General features: G+C 36.2%; 1 protein-coding gene across 1 annotated transcript in view; it reads right to left on the bottom strand.

Annotated features, from left to right (window-relative positions):
- Nucleotides 1-7,943: 7,943 nt before the first annotated feature.
- TM9SF2 (transmembrane 9 superfamily member 2) overlaps nt 7,944-27,377 on the bottom strand; it is a 56,480-nt gene continuing 37,046 nt past the window's right edge. The window contains exons 10-17 of the mRNA XM_063102214.1: nt 26,079-26,211; nt 23,374-23,493; nt 21,114-21,171; nt 17,562-17,721; nt 15,665-15,816; nt 14,257-14,368; nt 11,010-11,181; nt 7,944-8,066 (exon numbers count right to left, since the gene is read on the bottom strand). Of these exons, the coding sequence (XP_062958284.1) occupies nt 7,999-8,066; nt 11,010-11,181; nt 14,257-14,368; nt 15,665-15,816; nt 17,562-17,721; nt 21,114-21,171; nt 23,374-23,493; nt 26,079-26,211 (975 nt within the window). The 3' untranslated portion in view covers nt 7,944-7,998. The remainder of the gene's footprint in view (nt 8,067-11,009; nt 11,182-14,256; nt 14,369-15,664; nt 15,817-17,561; nt 17,722-21,113; nt 21,172-23,373; nt 23,494-26,078; nt 26,212-27,377) is intronic.

Consider the following 27,377-nt stretch of genomic DNA (forward strand, 5'->3'; position numbering starts at 1 on the left):
CAGACCGGGGAGAGCGCCGGCTCCGGAGCCAGGCCTGTAGAAGCAGTGTCCGCACACACCGCCACTGCACCTGCCGGCCGGCCAGCAGGGTGCTTCAGAGACCACTGATAAGGGGCCACATTTCTGGGAAAAATGTGTGGAGTTAGTTGGGATCTGGCAGTACTTTTATTAGACTTTTTGTCATCTATGTACTGACTGGATAGTTGAGGCATGACGCAATAGTCTCCTCTTCAGATTTCTGAATACACTCACTTCTTTTCTCCAATAGGTCCTAAGAGGTGGCTTACACTACTTTATATATTGATTAAATATCAAAGAGGTGTCATTTAATAACACTGTCAGCTTTGTATTAATATGCCGAACATACTCTGCACAATAACACCATCTCCACAGTTGCGTTTTTAAAACGCTCACACCAATTTTGAAACCAAATATTATTAATATTGTCAGTTAAATGGGTATCCAAATAAGAGGTTTCAAGTACGTAAGTTAAAATTGAAGGCCCGATTTCTGGAAGGATACGTAGGAGACGGTTAACAACGGTTAACAATGGTTGTCTCCAGGGGAGGGATCTCAGTGATTGGGGAATGAAAGAAGACTCAATTTACTTTATAACCTTTTGTACATTTTGAATTGTGTACCATGTGCATGGATTACCGATTCCAATGAAAAAATTAAATACCTAGAATCTAAGTTGAAACTTTGAATACTGAATACCCATTAAACGGCTTTTTCTAAAACATTCAAAGTAAAGGGAAACAAGCTCTGCTATTTATGAGCCCTCCCGCCTCCTCCCGGCATTTCAATCGCTATGTATAATTCCTTCAAGAAACCGAGTAAGCATGTGTGGGAGTTACAAATGCTTTTAATCATTCCCCCCCCCCAAGTTTGACAGAAGTGTGGCAAGAAGGGCCATCTGTTTTGTTTGAATGAGAAATGACCCAGCATTCTGATTTCAATTAGCCTCTTTGTAGCTTCATGTTTGGGCTGGTTCCATGGGTAACAGTTCAAACTAAGTGTAGAGAGGAGCTGGCCAAGTTCTGCCAGTGCTGATTTGTTTTAACAACTGTCAGTGAACATAGAACAAGTGTACAAGACAATGTTGCTGGATGCACATTAAAATGCATAATTTTACAGAATCAGAATAGCACGTTCTAGAATCTGAGAGCTAAACAAAATATTGAAATAGTGTCTTTAAGTTATTACATTAAACAATTTAAATATTTAAAATCAATATCACTTATCTAAATTCCTAGTTTCAGTCAATAAATATGACTACTATATGCAAAGTACTGTTATGCTCTGGGTGTGAACCAATGAATAGTAGGGGTAGTTCCTGCTCTTGTGACTGTGATCTATTTGGGAGAACAAGCCTGCAAAGTCAAACAATAACATGAGTAATATTTAAGACAATGATGGGAGAGCTGTCAAACAACGGGTATGTTACGAATTACTATGAGTTCAGAGGGTGAAAAGGGATTGCTGTGGCCCAAGGCTTTACACTGGGAGGGATTTGCTCAGTAGTGCCAGAGTAGGACTGAAATACACCTCCACGTGACTTGAAAGCCTGTGTCCCTTCCACAGCATCTCTCTTTGTATATTACACACACGCTCAGGTGCACACACATGCACATGCTGCACACATATTGGAGGTTTACAAAGATGGGTGCAGAGCTTCTAGAATGTTTAAAGGTAATCCAAAGGTGCATTCCTCTATCCAGCTGTCACCATCTCCCAGGGTGTGTTTGTCAAAGTGGGGGGTCATTTTGGATGGTGGCTGGTTTGTGCAATTCCAGTTTAATGACTGACACATTTTCCTTGAGTGTAAAGCAAATTTCATTGCACTTGGGTGTTCCTAGTCCTTACCAACTGGTTTCTTGATGTCCTGAGAGAAAATTCTACCACCTTGATTCTGTAGCTTCATCAGTTTTTCATCACTTTCCCTCTCCTCAAGTGGTTAGCAAAATTCTTCAAAATCACATCATCCAAGGCAGAGTAGTAGTAGCAGCAAACCCGGAGGGTGGCCACATGAGAAGGGATCCTGCGGCATGGCTGTGGCCCAGCGGGAGTGTCACGGGATCTGAGTCCCCAGCTCCTTCCTCCCTGGCACTGCTGAGGCAGGAAACATGGAGCAACTCTACAGTGTGGCTACCCCTAGAATTCCTACCTTAGCCTACTGCTATACGTGAGACGCCCCAGTCAACATGACGCAGCACAACTTGTCTGGCTTTAGCGTTAGCCAGAAAGCCTTGTTCACTCTGGCCCAACACATCTTCGATTCTCTCTGATAATATTGCTGACCAAAAACCATACAGCTTATATTTAGGTAGAAAATCACATTTGAATTCTAATGTATACAATGTCATTGATTGTAAGATATCACTGAAAACATTTTAAAAAGTGAAACTAATCCTTAAATCTATCATTTTCAACTTATATCTATCATATTTTTAGCTCTTTTCAGAGAAATTAATGACCTATGACCTATAATAGTGCTATTTATCATGGTATATTTACTTATTACATTTACCATTCATGCAGCCTAGACTGCTTTTTGCTAAAAATATCCAAAGGAAATAATAGAAGTTTTTAGAGCCATGTGTTCTTTACAAAATGGAAAAATTCATTATTAACGAGAATGTCAAGTAATCACTGGGTCCAAGAATGAAAGGGGAAAAAAAGGATAACCAAATCCAAGAATGCAGATATGAAGTTCAAATGAGGAGGCTGAACAAATCCAATGGAATTCCAAAAGCTAAAGGAACGTGCAGAAACAGTGACTTTTAGTGTGTAGACTGCAAATTACATAGTTAAAAAGAGAACAAATCAGTAGATGGAAACAGGTTTTGTTCTAAGTAAAAATATATGGGAAAGAAAAGCATTTTCTACATATAGATCTTATTATAGGCCATCTATTTGTGCTATAGGGAAAAAATATACATGGAAAAATTTTCTTAATGACATAAATTTACATATTAATAAAGTATGAGAATGTCTTGTTATCCATAGGCAGAATGTGAGGAATTCCTTCTGTTAAGAGGTTATTTATTCTGTTTATTAAAACTCAAAAGCAGGCCTTTATACAGCCTTCTAAAGTTTACAATTAAAAAAATCTTTAAGACCTGTAATGCTTTATAATTTTTAAACTGTTTTGTGATTTCTAGCATTATGAAATTTTAGATAGTATATATTAAGGTCTTTGAAAAGTATAAGGCCACCCTATATAATGGCATTACCTACATGGTCAAATTAGCCAAGAGTCTGGACAGAGAAAATGACATAACTAGGTGAATTTTGAGTGACAGGAAAAGGAAAAAAGATTCTGAAGAATTCATTTCTTAATTCAGAAAACACATGGCTGCCTCCTGTGTTCAAGGCACCATGGCAACCACAAAGAGTAAGACAGGGTCTCTGTCCCAGAAGAGTTTACGCATTTTACTTAGGGGGAGACACACCTGATAAATAATTGCACTGTAGAATATGAAGGAAGAGATCTTTATTCATGTGGGTTTTTAAAAACCTTTCCAAATAAACAGCTGTTTCATTTTTTTTCTAAGCAACTTTGGTTACATCAGAAACAGCATTTCTCAAACAATTATCTGGCCACGGAATACACACCCAGCCCAGAAAAAGCCCTCTATCCTCTCTGGGGTATGATTCTCCATAATTGCTCTCAGAGAGGCCCAGCTACGGCACTGACACCCTTGTGGCCTTGCTACCACCAGACTGCCTCTGCCAGGTGTGTGGGAGCCCTGGCCAGATTAGTGCCACCCCGGACAACAAACACTGAGTTTCCTCTGACAGGGGAAGTGACCCAAGAATGAATTCCCTGTAGCATTTGGTTCAATGGATGGTTCTGACTTTAAGTGCTGATTCTGGTAAAATAAGAAAAGAGAGAATCCTTACTGATATTTTTCACTAGATACAGCATCATTTTAGAAGGAGGTGTACATTATTGGCTTAGCAGTGTACCCACCCCAAATTCATGTTGAATTTGGTACTAGTACTTCCAAATGTGATTGTATTTCAAATTAGGGCCTTTAAAGAGGTAATTAAGGTTAAATGAGGTCATATATGTGGGCCTAACCCAGTCTGATTAGTGTTCTTATAAGAAGACATTTGGACACACGGAGACACAAGGGATGTGCACACATAGAGAAAAGACCATGTGAGGACACAGGGAGAAGGTGGCCATCTACAAGCCAAAGAGAGAGACCTCAGGAGGAAACCAAACTGCTGACACTTTGATCTTGGACCAGCCTCCAAAACTATAAAAAAATAAATTTCTGTTGTTTAAGGTACCCAGTCTGTAGTATTTTATTACGGCAGAACTAGTAAACTAATATAGTTATTAAAACAAAACAGATCAGTATTAAAAACAATTTGTTTTATTTTTATCAGATCTGAAATAAGGCTTTTGGAAACATAAGATTTATATGTCATACAGAACTTTGACACAACTGAATTTGTAACGCCTTTAGGTTTTCTTCTCGTCACCAATAATCTATCACAAATTCTAATATGCTTTAGACTTTGTGTAGTAATGACCACTGTCTGATGTGGTTTGCTTTAAAAAGCCCTTAATTAGTTCTACATGTTTTAACATTAAATTCTCTGTGTTGTTTTGTTACACTTTTATGAAGGCTTTTTCTCATTTCCTAAATTAGAGACACCACATGAGCAAACAGTTTAGTGTGAACGGAACATGTTATGGAGGGAGGGGAACAGCAGTGTGGCCCTCTGCTTGAGGGCCATCTGTGTGGCATGTTTCATCATGTGAAGAACATGCGAAGAACAGGGGACCTGCCAGAATTGGCTGCAGTCATCCTGGGGAGATTTCACCACAGGCCTGTGGGGAGGGGGTGGGCAAGAAGCAATGATCTGAGGACTTGGAGGTAAAATGCACAAAACTTGGTGGCTACATGAACGGAGGTGGCCAGCTGACCTGTGAGGTTCCAGCTCAGGTGATTAAGTAGATAACTAGGCCCCTGTGGAGATGGAGAATCCAGGATGAGGAAGTTTGAGGTGTAGAGAAGACATGCTCACTTTGTACTTCAGGAGCTTGAGGTTCCTGAGGAACACTCAGGTTGTCCAACAGCAGGTGGCTATATAGCTGGAGATGCAGGTAATGATTATAAAGATGAGAGTGAAATTGGACAGAGAATACCAAGTGAGAAGTAGGCCAAAGATTCTTATTGGGCAGGCAGAAGAGGGAACCCCCAAAGGAGACAGAGACAGACGGCAGGCAGAATTTGGAGGAAAAGAACTGGACAAGTACAGTGTCTCCTATTTTAATGCTCTTCTCCAGAACACATGTAGGGGGCCAAGACGTGTGTATGACAATCTCCTTGCAATTCTATGCAGGTGGTTTGAGAAACACTGCTTTAAGGACAAGGTCTCCAGGAGAGACTGAGTGTCATGTCCACAAAGACCTAGTAACATCAGGGCTGGATGAGGTGATTACGTGGGTAGTAGAGACCTCAGAAACAACATTTGCAGTAGAATCCCAGGAAATTGAGAAGCCAGAATGGCAAAGACAGATGGCAGAGATGAGGAGAAGAGGTAGAAATGGATCAGAGGTTTTGTTTTGTCTTTATAACTTGAGCGGAAAGTTAGGTATATTTAAAAACACAGAGAATGGACAGGGAGGGTTTGAACACACAGAACAAAGGAAAATTGAAGGAGGAACATGTACCACTCTTGAAAAGACAGAAGAAAATGAGCGAGGCTATAAATAAGTTTGGGTGAAGGCACAGTTAAAGCACAAGACTATGGGAAACTCTAGGCAGCTGGGGAGCTGCCTGAGTGCCTAGGGGACTTCTTGACGTGTTGGGCAAGGAAACAGGCTGCAGAAAAATGAACTTGTTTAAATAGTGCTCAGGACAGTTCCGCAAAATGGCTAGATCTCTGAAAATGTCCCAAGTAGACAAAAGGAATGAATCTCTCTAACATTTCTTCATCAGGAAAATACCTCCGTTATCTTGTTTCCAGGTCTTTGCTACATGCCCTTTTTAGCTATTAGGGCTCATGGAAGAGACTGCTCCCTGGGGTTCTTGAATGCTCACATCTCATCACACAACACAACTGGCTTTATCCTGGGGTATATGCGAATTAAGGAAAAGGACCCACCTCCATGTGCCTTAAGCAGGCGCTGCTTTCCTGGAGAATGTGCTGACCACATTTGGGAAGCTGGCCCCGCCAGACAGCCATGGTCAAAGGCACCGAGAGGAGACTGCTTTCTCAGCTGCCCTCATTACCCGTCTGGCTGTCCTCGTCATTTTCTCCTTCCTTGGCTTTCGCCCTCCTAAGTTTTTTCCTTTAATACTTGGACGTCATTTTCCAATTGCCTTTCCATTGTTTGTGTGAAATACTTCAAAGCACAAAGAAAAGTTACACCAAAACAATAAGATGACTGTTTTTAATCACTAAGCTAATTGCTCACTGAAGGAAAAATGAAATTAAAGAAACTCTGATCAATAAAAATAACCTGGTATCTGAATCAGAAGTTTTTGCTTTTTTAAATAAAACGTTTAATTTATTTAGCCAACCAGCCTATCTCAATGGTACCTTAACAGAATTACATATAAAAATTAAATACACTACAAGAGATATATAAAATAAAGTTGAAAGAAACTTTTCTATCTTAAATCCTCTACGTGAGAGATTAAGAATGACTAGAGCTCCTTCACTCTTCAAAACCAACTGTTTTCTTTAAAAAAAGATAACGATATAAAACCATTTAGTAAGAAGCCAGCAATATCATATAAGCAACAGCTAGTAATTTAAGTTGTAAGTTTAATGATAGTATCTAATTTGCTCTCATAAGCAGCAAGCAGTGAGCCCCTAAAATACAAATGAATATTCTCATAGATATAAACAGCCTGATACTTTTGAAATCACCCCACATATCTATATTCCACATAAATGGATTTCAATAAGTCAGATGAATGCCGAAGGGAAATAGTGATTTCATAACCATAAAATAAAATTGTTTGTGAAATCCAAATTAAAACAATGTAATCATAAAGATGAAAACTTGCCAGTAATTGCTAATATATAGATCATAAAACCTGACTTTAAAAAAATCAAAAATACCATATTATAAAATCCTTTATGACAATGTAGTAAGGCCCACCTTAAGTACTAGACTTACATCATTTATCTGACTAGATATGCATGACTAAAATTTGTTACTGCCTCACAGTGAAAATTTTAGACAAAGTCCAAAAGACTGAAATTACCCTTAGATCGAAGCTCAGAAGGTATTACAACAAAATTCAGGAAAATCTGATAAAGCAATATAAATCATTTTAAAACACCCTTGGTAATATTTACAGTCTCCTTGAATATATAACAGGTAATGATGCAATGAAGATGTTTTTTACAATATTTATTAAGATAACGAATTTATAAATTGAAAGACTCAGAGGCACATAGTTTAAAAGGCCAATACCATGGGAATAGTGAAGTCAACACAAAAAAGTAAGAAGATACGAACAGTTACAACCAATACAAGATTTTTTTTAAAAGCCATATTCCCCCCAATGAGCACATCATAGGAATCATCCTTCAAAATTACCATGATAAAAAGTTATTTCCTTCAAAGAAAAATAATTCTTTCCACCTACCGAGCCTAGAAAATCCTATTTACAATTAACTGTCCTGCATTTAATCTGTATTATTTAATATGGCCTCCTCTATTCTGCCATTAGAAGTTCTGAAATTTTTATAGCTACTGTATTTACAAATGCACATAATATTTAAATTTGCTCTTCATTGAGAACAACTGAATATATACTTAATCAAATCACAATACAAATGCTTTAGTGTTGAAAACACCTTTTGTGGTGTATGGGAAGAGGTGTATTTAGAATTATGTTGTTTCTGAAGCTTTACTAGGCCAATAAGTCTGATAAAACTCAAGGTAGTCACAAAAACAGGTCTTTGTTGATGAAGAATTTAATTTATTTCTGTTTTAACTGGACACACTGGGTTTCTTCAGTCAACCTTCACCACACTGTATATTTTGGTAACAAACCAAAAGCATGCAAAGAAGCCAATTGTTCCTATAAAAGAAAAAAACAAAAATAAACCTCTGTTTAAAGGAAGTTTCATAATTTACACAGAAATACAGACTTAAAATGACTGGTTCCTTAAAAAGTTCACAAAACAATTAACTATTACCCGCCAGGAACATACCACAGATCCATAAGCTTTTCTGAAAAATATACAACCACCTCAAATCAAGTTTCTTACAGAAATGGATAGAATTTTTTTTTACTATAAAATCACCTAAGCTTTTTATAATACACATTATTTTCCTTACTACATGCAAAAGACTGAAATTAAAACTTTAAAAAAATTCCAATTTCTATTCCTACTTAAGAATATTTTATCACAAAATGGAAAACCACTACTAAAATTTTTTCAAGGCATGATATGAATACTCTAAATTGAATGTCGACTTAACAAAGCTGCATCCCAGCTGAAAATGAAAAGTGGTGTGGTTCCAGAGAATAGCAGCTCCACCATGAACTGTGTACATCATCCTTGAGCAAGTTGACTGAAATCTCCAAGCCTATTTCTTTATCTCATTAAACACAGGGATACATTTATCTGCCCTAGCTGCCTCTACAAATTGTTATATGGAGTAAATGAGTTAATTCATGAAAAAATATATGTATTGATTTTCACGTATCTTCACCAGTCTAGATTCCAAAGAATTTGAATGTGAGACGAGGGCACTCAAACAATGGAACAAAAATGGGCTCAAAGGGGTCAAGTGACTGTCTCACATCCACATGGCTGGTAGGTATGGACAGAAAGCAAATTCACATTTTCTGAATTCAAGTTTTAATACTACTTTAAACTATACCATGCTTAGACTTACTAAACAGATTTATTAAATTCAGAGACTCCATTTTGCAAAAGAATATATACTAAATTGTAAAATTGCCTAACATTTAAGAATAAACTGAGGCATACCATTTTTTCCCAGGATCATCATGAGAAATATTCAGTAGGTAGGGGTGCAGACACATGTAGAAAGAATATGTATACCCCTTGTATAAGTTTTATATTTCAAGTCCCAACAGTTTTACATGTAACACACAGAAAAAGTATCAAAGGAGATTTTCTAAATCAAGAGATAATACGTGCGACATTACTGTGGGAAGATATAAACATTCTTATACTCAGTCTCACATTGCACATGTACTGAGGACCTACTACGTGCAAGGCAATATGTGTGTTTTGCAGAACACACAAACATACCTTTTGCATATTCAAAAGGGTCATTATTAAGGCTTGGGAAGAGGCTGGGGTTAATTTCAGAAAAGCAATGGTGAAAACATAAATATATTTAAATAACTTTGTGGTTAGCAAGAATTTCAAGATGACAGGAGGAGATATTTTAAGATGAGAAAAACATTTTATCACTATCCTGGCAACCTTAAGAAAGTTAAATTTAGTTACTTAATTTTCTTCTTAATATGGGATATAACATACATATGAGAAGTAGCATCTTTCCTTACATGACAGAGTAATTATTTTTGTTTTGGAAAATGGACTGATTTAAATAAAACGGTGTCAGTTTCGAGTTCTGAAGCAAATGCAGACATCCCCACACTTCAGAAAAATGTGAGGCATTTAAAGGCTCACTACTCTTACATAAAACCCCTTCCACAAAGTGAAATACACATTCAATTTGATGTGGCTCTAGGATTCAGATCACAAAATTTGCTTAGCTCAGAATGAGTGAAAACATGACACTTTAAAAATAAAAAAAAATAAAGTTTAGGTGATGGGTAAGTTATCACTTTATCATGTTGCCTGTGAAAACAACAGATAATTCACTATGGTTACTATTTTTTGTTTATAGGCGAGGAATAAATTATTCTATATATGTATTCATGGACACACAAACACAGAAGCGCAAAAACGTAATCCCTGTTTCACAGCCACTGCTGCTCTACAGACCACTTATTAAGACTTACGGCTGTGGACCTAAATCTATCAGATAGCACCAAGATCTGCACCCCACTATGTCTGATCAATGATGTGGAATACAGAATTGATGTAAGTGCCTGTAGCATGTTACACAGCAAGGGCACTTCAAAACCCTATCTAATGCTCTGAAATGTTAACAGATGAGTAAAAAGTAGAACAGTTCTAATAAAAAAAAATTGTTTTTTTCTTCCTGGCTCCTATATTTCCTCATATAATATGCATGACAATCTTACATAAAATTTTAAATGTACATTTTGAGCAATATCACTTTCTGACAAAGAACAATCCCCAAATTTTCTTTTTTTCAGTTCAGTTACTCACTCCACACGTGTTTACCAAGCACCCACAGGGCTCTGAGGTACAGAAAACTTTTATCTAGTTGGACAGAGAAGATATACATATACAAGTATATTTCAAAAGTTCCTGGAAAAATAGAATTGAAAGATAAGACAAATCTTTCCACGAGCTTTTAAAAGTACCCTCATATAAAATAGATACCAAAGCAATACACATTATATCTCATTTAGGTACTTGAATTTTAAAGTGGAGATAAAAGCTTCTAATTTAAAATTTCTAGAATAAGGAGTATCCTATTATCTTTTCTTGATATCACCTATTCTCAGCCTCGTCTTGATTTCACCTCCCCAATCTCTACTTACTTCTAAACTTAGGTAGCTATAGCTTTTTACCCTATTTCTGAAGTGGCTAAAGAAAGACTGTGTGTACCACTAAAACCTTGAGATGCACTAGCCCAGCTGCCCCTGCACTTTTAGCACAACAATGAACTCTGTTTAGCGGGCTTCCCTTAGCTTCTGTTTCTCATCTTCGGTTTACTGATCAGGAACTCACAGGTGGGCAGACTAAACTATGCCTAGTTGTACTGAGGACCAAATGCAGGAGCACTGAATACAGATGCCTTCATGTGTTTCATACAAGGAAAATATTTATAGTTTGTCTAAAAACCTACTAACTAAAAATAATGACTTAAATTATATTTTTACCTGTAAAAAGAAAGAAGATCAAAACCATTATCATGGTATAACCAAAGTATAGAATTGTACTTGCTGTTCCTGTGATTTGCAGTTTTGAAAAGAAGTAGTGTATTGCATATATTAAGAAATAAACTGCAGTAAAGCCACTGGTAAGGAATGAACGCCACTGCCAATGATAATCCTAGGGAGAAAAGAAAAAAATTAAAGAACAAGAACTACTTTGCAATTAATAGATAACATGTAGCTGAATAAAATTACAAAGCAAACACAGTTAAGTGAAAGAGCCCTCAAAATCTAATTTTTGCTCAGTTTCAGGCTCTTACTCCTGCTGAACTTTACCCATTTCCATCCTCACTAAAGTGCTAAGAAGCACCCCATCTTTGGTGGAGCTACTTAAAGACTGGCTAAAAACATGTGGAAAAAGCTTAAATTGTTTATGAATAATAAAGCATTAGGCTATATTTTAAAACTTACACTTCCCAAAGAAAAGCAACATACAAATAGCTTATTTATACTTACGTGGCTCAACATTAATACTATTTATATTAAAGTCCAGTCAACTCTATATTAGGAAGAAGATTAGTCTATTAAGGCCGGGTTGAAACCCATTTTCAGTTACTAACATAATTTAAACAAGGCAGATTATTAAAACAGCTATTCTTTAAGTAAAGTGGCTTATAGCTTAGCAGAAGATCTTTTAAAAGAAAACACTTCACTGTATCTGCTACCCTTTGGAATATATGAAAAATAAATATATTTAAAAAGCAACCCAACATTAGAAAATCCTAAAGAATCTATGCACAAAAAACAACTACTATAAATAATCAATGAATTCAGCAAAGTTGCAGGGTACAAGACCAACAAACAAAAATCAGTTGTGTTTTTATACCACAGCAGTGAGCAATCCAAAAAGGAAATTAAAAAAAAAAAAAAAAAATCCATCTAAAACAGCATCCAAAAGAATACCCAGAAATAAATTCAACCAAGGAGGTGGAAGACTTATACAATGAAAGCTATAAAACATTGTCAAAAGAAATTACAGAAGACCAAAACAAATGAAAAGACATCTGTGTCCATAGATTGGAAGACTTGTTAAGATGGCAATATTCTCCAAAGCATCTACAGATTCAGTGTAATCTCTATCAAAACCCCAATGATTTTTTTTCCCCCCAGAAATGCAAAAGGTGATCCTCAAATTCATATGAAATGTCAAGGGGCCCAAAATAGCCAAAACAATCTTAAAAAAGAACAACAAAGTTGGAGGACTCACCTTTCTTGATTTCAAAACTTACTACAAAGCTACAGTAATCAAAATAATGTAGTACTGGCATAAAGACAGTATATGACTATATGACCACCAGAATAAAATTGAGAATCTATAAGTAAACCCATACATCTATGGTAACTGATTTTTGATAATGTTGCCAAGACCATTAAATGAAAAAAGAACAGTCTCTTCAACCAGTGGTGTTGGTTCAACTGCATATCCACATACAAAAAATGAAGTTGGACCACTACTTCACACAATATACAAAAATTAACTCAAAATGAATCAACAACCTAAATATATCAGCTAAAACTATAAAACTCTGAAGAAAACATAGGAATAAATCTTCAGAACATTGAATTTGGCAATGATACTTAGAAATGACACCAAAAGCACAAGCAACAAAAGAAAATAATAAATAAATTAGACTCCATCAAATTAGAACTTCTGTGCAAAGGATATTATCAAGAAAGTGAAAAGACAACCTACAGAATGAAAGAAAATATTTGCAAATCATATATCTGATAAAGGTCTAGTGTTTAGAATATATAAAGAACACTTACAATTCAACAAAGAGACAAACAACCCAATTTTAAAAAATGGGCAAAGGACATGAATAAACATTTCTCCAAGGGAGATATACAAATGACCAACAAACACCAGAAAACATGATCACCATCATTAGTCATTGGGGAAATGCAAATCAAAACCACAATGAGACACTACCTCACTAAGACAGCTTAATTATAAAAAAACCTGGAAAATATGTGTTGGCAAGGATCTAGAGAAACTGGAACCTTTGCATATTGTTGGTGGGAATATAAAATCGTATAGCTACCATGGAAAACAATTTGGTAATTCCTCAAAAACTTAAACAAAAAATTAATATATGGCCCAGTGATTCCACTTCTAGGTATATACCCAAAAGAACTGAAGATGTACTCAAATAAATACTTGTACACAAATGTGCACAGTAGCATTATTCACAACAGCCCCAAGTGGAAACAATCAAAATGTCCATCAATAGATAAACAAATAAACTGTGAATATCCATACAATGGAATATTATTCAGCCATAAAAAAGGAATGAAGTACGAATACATTGTACAATATGGATGAACCTTGAAAACATTATGTTAGGTTAGAAAAATCCAGACACAAAAGGCCACATATTATTATGATTCTTTTTATATGAAATGTCTGGAATAGGCAAAACCATACAGACAGAAAGCAGACTGGTGGTTGCTAGGGTCTGAGGGAAGAGAGAAATGAGGAATAACTACTTAATGGGTATGGGGTTTTATTTAGGGGTAATGAAAATATTTTGGAACTAGACAGAGGTGGTAATTATACAACACTATAAATGCAGTAAGTGCCACTAAATCATTCACTTCAAAAAAGTTATTTTATGAAATGTGAATTTAACTTCAATTTTTAAAAATGCAAACCAAATTTGACAAAGTTAAATTTTATCTCCTAAACAGAAAATAACTATATAAGAATAGATTTAACATACAACCTAATCTTTAAAAATCATTTCTACCTATTACATGAGAATACCATCATTTTGGTGTTGCCATGAATATAACTTATTACAATGTAATCATAGAAACTTTTAAATGAATTCCTCCCTAGTTTATTTCTACTAAAATTTCAGAATCTAGAAATATTTATATTACAAAAAAAATTAATGTTTAAGCAGATGGTTAAACTCAGTGAAAATTTAGCATAACATGCTATTCTCAGGAAATTAATATTTTAAAGTCTCTAATTGTAAGCTCTGAATAAATATACTGAACTATGACAGAACTGGGACACTATCTTAATTCAAACCTAAAGATGGCTACATTCGATTTAGGAATACAGGTCAATTTCTATCGTAATAAACACATATCTACAGAAATTATCTCAATAATATTCAAACTACAACATGGCAAAGTTATAAATACTGTTTACAGATTAACATATGTGAACACTGCTAATACATACCTCTGCACATAGGTGGAAATAGCAAAGAAGTATAGTTGCTTCAGAACATGTAATAACCAGAATGATAAACACCAGAAACAGGAAACCAAACATGTAATACATCTGATGTGACCTACAATCAAACACATCAAGATGAAACTACAAATATTTTCTCTTTGACAAAGTACATGATACAATCTTCATTTTTCTTAAACTTAAAAGGCTTTCTTTTTCTCTCAACTAACCAAAGACAAATTCTCAGAGGTCCAGACAGTGAAGGGGTGGAGTGGGGCAGGGCAGAAGGATATGGTGATGTCACTGGACTTTACCTTCCTGCTTGGGTAGAACCTGAAACTCCTATTTGTTCACATATGGTTAGTCTAGTTGGCTATCAGTGAGTCAGACACATTTGATTAAAAACATAATAGAAAGGCAGATCCAAACTAAAAAAAGGTTACATTTGGTACATATGGTTTCTTACATATGATTAAAATCAAGTGAATATGGAAAATTACTATAACAATTGGGAAGGAAAGACATGTTCTAGGATTAGAGAAGTCGAAGTGCCTAGGGGTGGGATTTCTGTTCCCCGGGCAGAGACCAGTGCCCACAGTGGCCTCATGGTCTGTGTGGCCAGGGTCTCGTGCTGGTGGTGCTCACCCGTGGTGTAATGCACCAAGCAGGAGAATCTTAAGTACATACGTATTCAACTCCAGTAAAGAAACCAGTCTTCAGAAGCAGAAAAAAAAAAAGATATGATCTAATCACTAAAAAGTTCAAATTCAGTTGTAACTTTATGCTACCTCAAACCTTGGTACTTTCTGTAACATCTGTCAGTGTGATCAAATAATGATCATAATGTACTACTGTGTGTGCGTGTGTGTGTGTGTGTGTGTGTATACAGTACAGGAGAGTGGCTTAAAATTACCATTTGTTTGGCCATGCAAACAAGAAATCAGAGAATGAAGGCATCTGGGGATTGGAAAGGACTTCGAAGGTCATCTACATCAGCCCTTTCTCTAGTCCCCTCCATCAAGTGCTCAGATGATCCCTCTGAAGGAATACACATCAGTTAGTTAAAAACACAAGTGTGGAGAGACTTTGGCTAATTTTCTGTCACACAGCAGCTGTGTGACGTAGGCAAATTACACAACCTCCAAAGCCTCATTTTCATCTCTGTAAAATGGCGGATAATACCCACCTCATAGAGTTCTGAAAATTAAGTAAGATTAAGAATTAATAATTGCTATTATCATTGTTATTCTTTTCCCCACATAGAAAAGACAAAATAATCTTTTGTCTCAAGATTTCTGGTTATTGGAAAGCTGCTTACATTTATAAGATATAAATAGTAACCACACAAACAAACGGAAAAAGCAAGTACTATATATAATCATAATGAGAATAAGAGGACTTTGCCTTAGCTTACCATATACTATTCAGAATGAAGAAAAGCTGTATAAAGATGCAGCCAAAGGGCAAAATCCCTCCCATGATAATACCAGGCAAAGGCTTTGTGTAGAACGACTGCTCAGGAATCTGACGTGGAATCTGATTGGTTCGAACTGGGTGTTCAATGGCCTTCAGTAAAGAAAGAAAGAAAGAAAGAAAGAATTCATAATTATTTAGGTATTTTTAAAATTCTTCTTTGTACAAGATTTTTGCCTGCTTTTTCCCAGCTTCCATGCTGACACTAACAATAAAAGTTTACTTAAGCCATCAAACTAAAATTTGTATTTAGAAGCAATGAACCAGACACTAATAGGTGCAGTTCTCACTCTGTCTACTGGGACGAGTCACGACTGTTTCCAGCAGTTATCCACTGACTAATGGCTTTAGACAAAGTAGGAAATACACAGGAGATAATATAGTACTTGGGAAATAATAGTTAATAAAAAGAGAGAGTTACGTTTTTCATTTTAATTATATATTTACTGTAAGAAATCAGCTGGTTCTGAAATTTTTGTCAACATATTTCTATTTGGAGGTGGGCAATGTCATATTTATTAAAATTGCTCAATTTTACTAAGACTTACAAAGAAGACAATGATGGCTATATGAAGCTTTTTAGCCATTGGTGATGTTTTCAATTATTCTCCCTTTCATGATGTACAACATGGTGGTATAAAAATAAGTGGAACTTAGTATCTAAACATAGCTATGTGAGGGGGGAAAAAGGATACAGATGTAGAAACTCATTTTCTTGCAAAAAAAAGTTCAAAACATTCTTCTATAGCTTTTGTGATGATAAATCAAAATTTAAAACGTGGTATTTTCACTGAGATCATATTTCTGCAGGTTAGATTATTTTGCATGTGGATGCACATGAATATAGGCAGAGAATCATTATATCGTTCTTCAATATTATGTATTTTTAACTTTTAATGGGCAAATTTTTGGAATTGTAAGTACTTATTTAATCTATGAAATTAAAAAAAATTCAAACCCTGTCAGGTTACTGTTTATGACATACAGATTTAAAATAATACATTAAACAAAATGTCAAAGAATTGAAAAGTCTGTTAGGATTCTGGCATGACAGGTGCAGCAGAGACTATGAAGCAGGACAATTTCTGCCAGGGCAGGTCCCCCTCACAAAGCAAACTATACTATGTAATTCTTTTAACCTGTGGACTTGACATTTTCAGAGAAGGGTGGGCATAGTGAGGTGGATTAGAGAAGGATACTGACAAGACAGAAGAATAAGTTCTGATTTTCCTCCTAGCCTGAGGGCAGAAGGGGGCAACAGAAGTGAGAAAGGCAAACTAGAGGGAGGGAGAGAGGAAGGGAGAGAAAACACAGGTAGGACCGAACCTTGATTATAAGCTTCCTTAAAATCAAATATTAGCAGGTAAGCATACAAAATTTATTCCAAAGCTACCTATCAAAAAAAATTGCTACTCTTAATTTGTAGTCACTATTCTTCAAACTTCACTTCCTAATCCTTTGTTTACTTAGTTATGTGTAGCACAAACACTTATTGCAAGGAAAAAAATACACGTACTTTTTAGGTTAAAAAAAGTTAAAAGAATTTATTTTTAATGTCAAAAATTCAAAGGTTTCATTAGTTTATATAAGCATTTCTTTCCCAATTAATCTATATTAGTTACCATTTACTTAAAAAGCTCTGAAATCTAAGTTTACATCTGTAACCTCTCTACCACATTCTTAAATGCTACTACTATTTGAATGCTTCAATTTTCTATGAAATCCAGATCCCACAGGACAAGTTTATATCTTCTAGACACTTTTATGTCTTTCAAGGTGGCATATGCTAATTTCCACAGATGAAATTCATTTGAATAAGTCAATACGTATAAACTTACATTCTTCTTAAAACCAAAGTATGCACCAATAAATGTCAGGGGCACAGATATGCAGAACCAAAGGGCCAATATGGCAACCAATGTTCCGAAAGGAATAGCTGCTGAAGATCCTTCTCCCCAGAGAATCAGATTCATTATAAAGAAGTCAGCAAAAACAATCCTGAAAGACACAACAGGCTTCTGGGTAAAACCAGTGTTAGAAGCAAAATGGTAGGAACGATAACGTGATTAATACTACAACTTCTACGTTTCTAATATATATGCAAAGAAAGTGAAATTGCTTAGTCAGAGATTATGTGAATTTAAAACTTTACTAGAAACTACCAGATTACTCTTTAGATTGGTTTTGCCTGACAAACTCCTACTAGCAGCTTATGTAAATTACCTCTTTACATATTTTCATGACCCTTAGAATTGTCAAATTTGTCCTTTTAACTTGTATTTCCTATTGACAACTGTGGCTAGCATCTGGTGTTTGTTGGCATTTTAGGTTTTACCTTCTGTGACTTGCTGGTTACATCTACTGCTGATTTTTCATTTGGGTTGCATGCCTTATAGTCGTATATATGAGTTATTTATATACTCCAGTTTTTAATTCCTTGTAAAATATCTTATTCTCCCACTGTGGCTTTTTCTGAACCAAAACATCTGAATATGTGCAGTTAATTTCCTTTCAGTCTTTCTTCTGAGTACACTTTTTAAAACATGGCTGTAATCATACAATAATCAGTTCTATATATCCCACACAGTTTTAGATGCATCATTTTTTTTCCTTTATTCTTTGTGTATCTTGTTTAAGAGAAGAAAGCCTTTCCAAACCTGGGATCATGAAGATACTCTTCTATATCTTCATCTAATAGTTTTATGCCTGTTACATTTAGAACACATACCTAGAATGGATTTTATATGTGTGACATAAGAATAGAATTTTTCTCCCTTCATAAAGATAATCAGTGGTTCCAGCACGATTTATTTAACAGCTCCTCTGGCTTGTAATGCCACATCTAGCATGCTTCCATGTACACATGGTCTGTTTCTGTGTTCTCTAGCCTGGCAGCATCTGGACATTTCAAAACATCTTCATAATACTTGCTCTTTTCATCAAGTAATGAGGTTGACATGGCTTGAATATGTCCCCCAAAATTTCATGTATTAGAAGCTTAATCTTCATTATAACTCTTAAGAAGGTCGGAAATCCTATTATGGTAATTGAAAGGTGGGGCCTTGAAAAGGTGATTAGATCATGAGGACTGTGCCCTTGTGAATAGATTGATCCATTATGGAGTAATGGCTGTAGTTCTCATGGCTTTAAAAGCAGAGCAAGTGAGGAGCTTGGCTCTCTCTTGCCAGCCATCTACCATGTGATAGCCTGTGTCTCTGTGGAGAGTCACTGCCAACAAGAATGCCCTCACCAAATGTGTTCCCTGGACTTTGGACTTCCCAGCCTCTGAAACTATAAATAAATTTCATTTCTTTATACAGTAGCCAGTTTCAGGTATTTCTGTTATAAGCAGCAGAAACAGACTAATACAATGGTGAATATGTCTCTTACTAGTTAAAAATCTTTGTAGACTTGTCATATGGATCATGCATATTTCAACAGGTTATTTCAGGTACTGTGTGGGTTTTCTGTGAATAGAGTCCTCTTCCCACACAACTAAAACTATCATTAAAACATTTAATAGATGATTGGTGTCATTTGGGATCTTGGAATATTAACTGATCTCTAGCCCTTCTGTCACTCTTTTTATTAATTCTACAAGTTTTACAATTAAAATTTGTTGGTGTTCTTTGTGTACAAATCATATCACTTATAAATAATAGTATGATCTCTATTTTTTAGGGATGTATTCCTCTTATTTCTGTTTCTTGCCTTACTGTGAGTAGAACTTAGATAACTGAAGCCATAAAAGTGATTTAACAGAAATGTTTCTGATCTTTTATTATTATTAAATAATGTTGATTTTGAATTAGAGATAAGATTTTTTTAATATAAGGAAATATTTTTCTCTTCATTAAATTTTTTTAAAAAACGTGGAAACAATGTTAAATATTATCAAATGCCATTTTGTTGCATCTGCTGCAATAATTATATGCAGTTATTTATTTATGTAAAATTTCAGGACTAGATTTCCTGTTATTAAATGATCTTTCTATTCTTAGGAAAACACCAAGTCCCCTCATCCCTGGAATACCTGGGTTCTTAGCTCCCTCTCTCTACTTACCTCACCGTCCTGCTGATGAACACTTACTTTAAAGGGTGGGATGAAGAATATAAATCAGAGAATGGTTGATCAGAGATATAAAAAAGAACCAGCATAGGATAATTTCTTGATGCCAAAAAAGGAAGGAAGAGTTTCAAGGAAAAGGTGTTCACATGTTAGACAATATAGAGAAGCAAACACAGAGAAAATGGTTTCTAGATTGGAAAATGGGAACATAACTGGTAACCTTAGAAGTTCCAGTAAAATGATTGGGAAAAATACAGATTACATCAGTTTACACTGCAAATGTATGCTGAGAAAATGGGAATGGAAAAGAAATAAGACAGTAGAGGGGAAGATGCTTATGGGAAGCTCTTTTTAGGGTTTGGGAGGCCTAAGCATTTTTGTAGGAATAAGGGAAGAACGACATGGACAGAACATATGGAAAGGGAGCAATGGAAGATGTCAAAGACAGGGGGAGGACTGAAAGGCAGGATTCTGAGGGAAATCAAAGGTAGATAGTCTTCGTAAGGAGGAACACTTTTTGAGTTGACAGAGAACATAAAGGCTTGAGAAAAGCATGAAAATCTGAATAGAACATGAATGGCTGAGAAGGACATGGATTTTCAATGGAGATGATCACAGAAAATATTTATCCCAAACACGTACAAAACCCAAACGTGTACAAAAAATGCTGCTGTTATCACGCTTTTATTTCTGGTTTCTAGATTTCACCTTTGGCTTTTTATTCTGCTGCCTGGTTCATGTGCCAATTCTCATTCACCAGAAATGTGGAGGATAGGGAGAAAGCAGGTTCTATTTCTAGGACCAGAAGCCTGTCGGAAACTTGAGATCAGAAGCTGCCCTCCAGAAAGTCAAAATTTTTGTTTATCTAATTTGTGGTGACTGTTTATTTTTGGTACATGTTACTCTACTTAATGATATAAACTCTGAAAAGTGGCAATAGTTTTTGATAAAAATCCAAAAATCAATGCTTGCCTGAACTATCTTCAGGTGAGTATCCCTTCCTGTGATTTGGTCAAAAGCTTTAAATGCAGCCTTATATGACAACATGTCAGACTGACCACTACAGACTAAAAAATAGAAAGACTTTTAAGAAAAATGAAAACATTTCTTATGTCTATAGGTACCTTCCCCAGATAAGGCATGTAGTAGGCACTTGGCAAATGTTTATTAAATATTCACTTTTTACTCCTTCGCAAAAATTAAATTAGTTTTCTTAGGTACGTGATTTAGAGACAGAGAGGATTAAAGACTCAAGAGACTGAAAATTTGAAGACTAAAACATGACTATGTTAAGAAAGTAATTACTGAAAAATTCACTTACCCAGGACAAAGAAATGATGTCAATAAAACATTGGTTTTCCACTTCTCACCTCCAAAGGCTATAGAAGGAAACAAAATTGGTATAAATACAGAGTTAACTTTAAAACAAACCGAACATCCATATTCTGAGTCTGGTATCTTCCAAACTGTCAGGCAGCACTGGGTGCTCATTCCTAGAAAATACTAGTAAATATGACATTCTATGCCCATATCGAATGATTCAAATCTGAGATGCACAGCATGGGACCGCCTTGAATAAGTCCTGCTCTGGAGAATTTTGTTTCTGCATAAAAGAAGTCCAATATTAAAGGAAAGTCATCCAGACCAGATTTTTTTTCTTTTAACCTCAAAACAAAACAAACCCCTTAAATCCTAAGCCAGTATTAGTCAATGAGACTGAGATAGATAGGGCAGACTGGGGATTCTCATTTATCTTGCTGTCAGTTTCAGAATTTGTTATAAAACTAGGGATCTTCAAACCTGACATGCAACACATTTCCATTTCCATAGTAGGTCTGAATCTTCAGGATTCCTCTAGCATTATGGTTTCTGGTAGGGGGTGGGGAGATGAATGTGTCAGGTAAGGCAACTAAGAAGAGTTGAAGAGTTACGGCCATCTGACAGAACAAATTTGCTTAAAAACTTTTTATTCTCCTTTGGGCTTCTCCAACTTGGGTTTTACTTATTTTTTTACTTTAAAAGAAAATCAAATACTGAAGTTCATAGAGTAAAAAAATACTTCTCCGCTTCCAGTTTAAAAGTTGGAGATGAACCTGCCTGAGATCTGAGAATACCTTTGCTTTCTAAAAAAGTTTTAACATAGTTTACACATAAGTTTAAGTACCATTTCCCATAAAAGAAAATGATAAAATTGTATACACATATAAATAAATAATACATAGGATATGAATTCAGTGTTACTAATAAAGAGACTTGTGAAATTATTAATTCTGGGTTTAATACAACTCCAATCAAAATTCAAAAAATATTTTTTGAAACATTAGAAATGATTCTATAAAATGAAGTATTTTTATGATGGGGCCACGTGAAGCACCTCTCAGTAATGTTTTGCCCGATGAACATGCAAACTGGTGTGCAGTGGGGAGACCTGAAGGATGGAGAAGCATTACTGGGAGAAGTGTGGACAGGCATGACTGTGGGGAGGCAGGTGAGAAAGCACACAGCCTGGCTGAGAAGCTGACAGAAGGCCAGCATGGCTGAAATTGTGAGAAAGGGGGGCATGGCATGAAAAAAGGCTGGTGTGGCAGGCAGGGCTCTGACCATATCTCACTTGTGTTAAAATACATATGACCACCCTAATCCTATGTCCTTTAGAAAAGGGTGAAAGAAAAAAAAAAAAAAAAAAACTTGACAAAATTCACAGAAATTAAAACACACTTACATATACATACATACAAGGTTTCACATATTCAGGAGAATACTGTATCTGGCAAAGTCTAGCTAATATTTCTACTTTGGGCTAAGACTACCCAACCCCACCTTAAGGTCACCTATGGAACTCTACTGTGTTTTACCTCAAACCTTTTTCATATCAAAAGACCACGGGGAATCACTGTAAATTACAAATGACTGATGGGGCTATCTAGATGGGAGTTTAGCATTCCTAAGTAGGCCAATTCTGGCATGCACTCCCCTGCCATGTTGCTTTCTGAGTCGTCTAATCATAGTTCATCAAGACTCTGCAGCCCTGACCCATTGTTCTTTGAGCTTTATTTTACTTCTGGAAAGCAAGAATATAAGAGATTGTAACTAATGATATCACAAAATAGTGCCATCTTAATTTAGTTTACTTTTATATTCAATTGATACGACATTAAGTATGACCTTATATATGTATACTTATATATTACTTGTTTTAGTTAAGAAATCAGTGATACTCATTTGTATACATTCTTCCTTTATTAGTCTATATATGCTTCAATGAATGTAGCAAATCTAAGTTGTTCAACCCAACCTGTTAAGCCAAAGCTTGAAAGAAAAGGAGGAGGAGGAAGGGGATATGGATAAGTAGCAACTACATTTGTTTATTTCACTGTTTAAGCATTTTTGAAAAAATAAATCTAGGTATAATCATCCATATCACAAAAGAAATCACCCACCAGGCTTCTTTTAACTAAGGACAGACACCTACAATACAAACTGTTTACAGAGCATCACCTATCTGACACATAGGCTCAGACCCATTGCTGTGGCAGATTCAATTCCTGATCTGACACCCAGTCACAGTAGTTTTTACTTACACTTATAGAATCTGGCAGCAACATAGCCTGCAGGCGTGCCCAGCAGCACCCACAAGACCACAGCACATGTCATCAGTGCTCCTCGATTGGCAGGTGACAAAAATCCCAGGCAAGCAAAAACTAAAAAATAAGTCATTAGAGGTTATTAATATCACTGTTTCCTTTCTTGTGGAATGATAGAAGAACCCTCTCATTTTTTAAAACAAAAACCAGATACAACTTCATGAAAAACCATACTTTCTCCCATACAGTTATACCAAACAGTTATACCAAACCTGAGGAATATTTAATGTACTGCATCAATATATCATACATAAGGCAAACCCTACTTCATAAGTTTTTTGTCAGGGTCCATAAGACCCCATCTTTCCTGTGATTGGGGGAGGCTGACTGGATGTTAGAGTGCTTTCAGCTCTTCTGAGATTCCAGTAGGGCTTTTAAAATTAACATTAATAAAAATATTTGCACTGTGAAATACTCCTACTTTTGTTTCATTTAAAAATACTGGGTCTCCTGGGAGTGAAAAAACCTTACAACAGTCAAACATAAGCAACAAGACAGAATCTACTCAAAGAGCAAAATGGAGGAAAAGATTTCACAGTACCATTAGCTTTCTGAAAATGAATTACTGAAAAATCTGGTCAATGCTTGATTAACTTTGTTTGCTTTTCTCTGTATAACCCTTACTGCTAATGAAAATAAAAATGCTATCTTATTCCATAGAGATTCCCAGCTTTAAACTGTGGCTCAGAAGTTATGATGTGCTCAGAATCCCAACACTAGTTAGATATTGCCAAGAAGAATTTCCAGTGGCTTTTTAATCCCAGCAGTGAGAAAATCTCCAGTGTTCTCCCACAAATGTACATGAACAAGCACATACATGACCAAGCACACATACCTTCTGACTAAAACCAAAGTCATGATCAGCAGGAAACAAATCAGGGTAGTTTTAGAAGATCAACCTGGATTTCAGCTAAGCTGCACCCCACTACTCCTCCCCAGGCCTGAGAAATGGGCTGGCCTTAAGCAGGAAGTTCATATTTGAGGACTAATGGAGAACGATTCTTATCATTTCCTGTCCTAGACTCTCTGAAACTTCTTTTCCTTACAAGTTCATTTTCTAGCTGACCCCAGCAAGGACCAGATGGTGGCAGAAGGCAGCTCCTGATAAAATTTTAAAGCAAAATTTTACCTTCAAGCATCTATTCTGTTCTAAGTCCACCATGGCTCTCTGGCATCCAGGGCCTTCATGCTATCCACTGGCTGTGTCCAAACCCTGTTTATCACACCTTCTCCCAACCTACTCTCTTCAGTATAATATACTTAAAATTCTAGCCCTACCTATCAAAGCTGTATGCTGTTAGAACATTAAAAAAAATGCTCTAGTCTTCAAATTGAGGCTGGAAATGAGTCAGTGGCTCCCAAATTTATTCAGGTGCAAGACATTTAGAAATGATAATCCTCTTTGCAAAGCATTTATATAGTTAATTCCATCATAAAAATATAGAACACTTTGACTAACAAAATGACTATAGTATTATGTATTTAATATGCAATCAAACATAAGAACAAGTGTTCACTAAAACGATTATTAAAAGGTCAGCTGTTTCTGAATTCTTCCAGGAATATTCATTTGCTACTACTGTTCACCAACAGCAGGCATAAAGGAAAATATGGAAAATGTAAGTAAGGAAACAGCCTAAGTGATTCATTTTCAAGAAAAGCTTAGCAAAGTTTGTTTAACCACCTCACCCCATTCCCAGAGAGTCCCCCTGAGTGGGCAGAACTCAGAAGCAGCACATCACTCTTGAGCAATGACTTCTCAAGATGGTAGTTAGTCACTAGCCCTTTGTTCTCTTCATTTCCTGGTTCTTCTCCCTTCTCAGGACTTTTGGCAGGCCTTTTTTGTGGACTTGTCCTGAGCCATAAGACAAAGGAATGCCTTACAAGGGGGTAATAAATCTTAGATAAAGTCCAGGAAGACTGTACACCCCATATTACTCAGCCAATGAGGAACTGGGGGAGGGACTTGCGCACTAGGGAATAAATCGCTTGCCGTAACTGTTTCGGGTGTGCCCCTGTGGCTGGGCAATACCTTTAAGGGAGGTCTATTGAAAAAAAAAAAAAGATTGTCTTAATTGACAAAAATTTAAGTAATAAAATTTTTAAAGCTGTTCAGGTGGCACATAGAGGAGATAATTTTTGTATAGGAAGATCTTTCTTGAACTGCTAGAGAAAAAAAGAAGTCTTGCTTCCTAAATTCTCCCTAGATGAGAAAGATCAACAAAAAGCTTCCTGCCCCACCACCTCTTCTTCCCTCCTCCCTCAGTGGAAGCCAAGAATGTCTTGGAATCCTAATCAGACTGCTCCTTCCCCCTGAAGGCTGGGTGGGACAGTCAACCTCAGTGACCCTGATTCCAGATCACCCAGATTCAGACCCAGACAGTCCCTAAGGACCTAACTCATCTAGCGCTCAGTGCCACCATGACAAAGGCTTGGTCTCAAAGGAACTGAAGGGAGATACCAAGAGTCAGCCTTTGGGCACAGCTAACCCTTCCCCAAGTCATTTGCAGTCAAAGCACACAAATTTTGAGAACTGAAGGACTCTTAAAAACAGTCTAGCCTAGCAACCTCACTTAGGAAAACTGGTTTTCAAATAATTTTTTTTTTTTTAAGTATTTTCTACTCTTTCACCTAATACTTACATAGAGTCACAAAAGTCATAATTAAAATCTGTGTCCCGGATCCTAGAAAGACTGATAGCAGCATCCCTTTTCTTGGAGGACGGAATATATCACCATGAACTAGTTTCCAGCCAAATTCTTCCTGGGCATCCTCCTAAAAAGGGAATGAAGTCAATTGAATTGCCATGTGTTGTCACCAAAACAACCAGATAGTTTGTTCACTGTTGAATATGCTGTTACAGAAAAAGATTAAGAAAACTTAGAAATGTTAATTATCTATTTCAATTTTGAAGGATAAAGCTTGACTCACGGAACTTTATCTGGCTTTTTAAAATTGTTTTTAAAGAAATGTTGTGTGTTAAGGTCTATATTAAGAAACCTGACAAAGACAATGTGATTCCCACCTAGTTCTACTCTAAGTCAAGCTTTGTGATCCAACTTGATGACTTAATTTTTAATCATACTCTGTCCTTTTCAACCTACATTTATTAATCTCCATAATAAGCAGATACTACTAGCTCTCATATTATAGCTACTCTGCTAGTACAGTAAGTTTGGCTATCAACACATTAATAAGTTGCTGTTACTGGACCAAACTGTGCACCTGATCTCCAGACATATATCCAAGTATCTAATCAACAGCTCCACTTGGTTGTTTAAACAGACATCTTGAACAGAATTATCCACAACTGAACTCTCACACAACTGATTCTCTCTCCCCACCTAAATTGATTCTTCCTTCAGACTTCCCCAGTGAATAAAAACTCCATCCTTCCAGCTGCTCAGTCCCCAAAACCCGAGTCGTCTTTGATTTTCCCCTTTTTTCACATCTTGCATACAAACCTTTAACAAACTCTGTACCTCTATCTCCAAAATACAGATGCTCCACGACTTACTTATAAGGGGTTATGCCCAGATAAATCCACTTTTGGCTCACAATATTTTCAACTTACGATGGGTTTGTTCAGATGTAACCCCATCCTAAGTCGAAGAGTGTACTAAATGCCTATTACTTTTGCACCATCATAAAGTCAAAAATTGTAAGTTGAACCATCGTTAAGTGGGGAACTGTCTGTATATACACAAGACCTCTCCCCTGTCACCATAACTTATGGGGAGATACTGCAATACACACTAAACTGGTCTCACCATTTCTGCCCTTGCCCCTGTGCAATTGATCCTCAATACAGCAGCCAGAGGGATCCTTTAAACCAACCAGGTGATCTGAAGCAGAAACCTGAGGTCATTCACTGACTTCTCTCCCTCTTCTACACTCACCTTAGCAAAGTGGTCAACCAGCTGCACCTCATCTCCTAAACA

The sequence above is a fragment of the Cynocephalus volans genome, chromosome 7 (genome assembly GCF_027409185.1).
Source record: "Cynocephalus volans isolate mCynVol1 chromosome 7, mCynVol1.pri, whole genome shotgun sequence".
In the NCBI taxonomy this organism is placed as follows: Eukaryota; Metazoa; Chordata; class Mammalia; order Dermoptera; family Cynocephalidae; genus Cynocephalus; species Cynocephalus volans.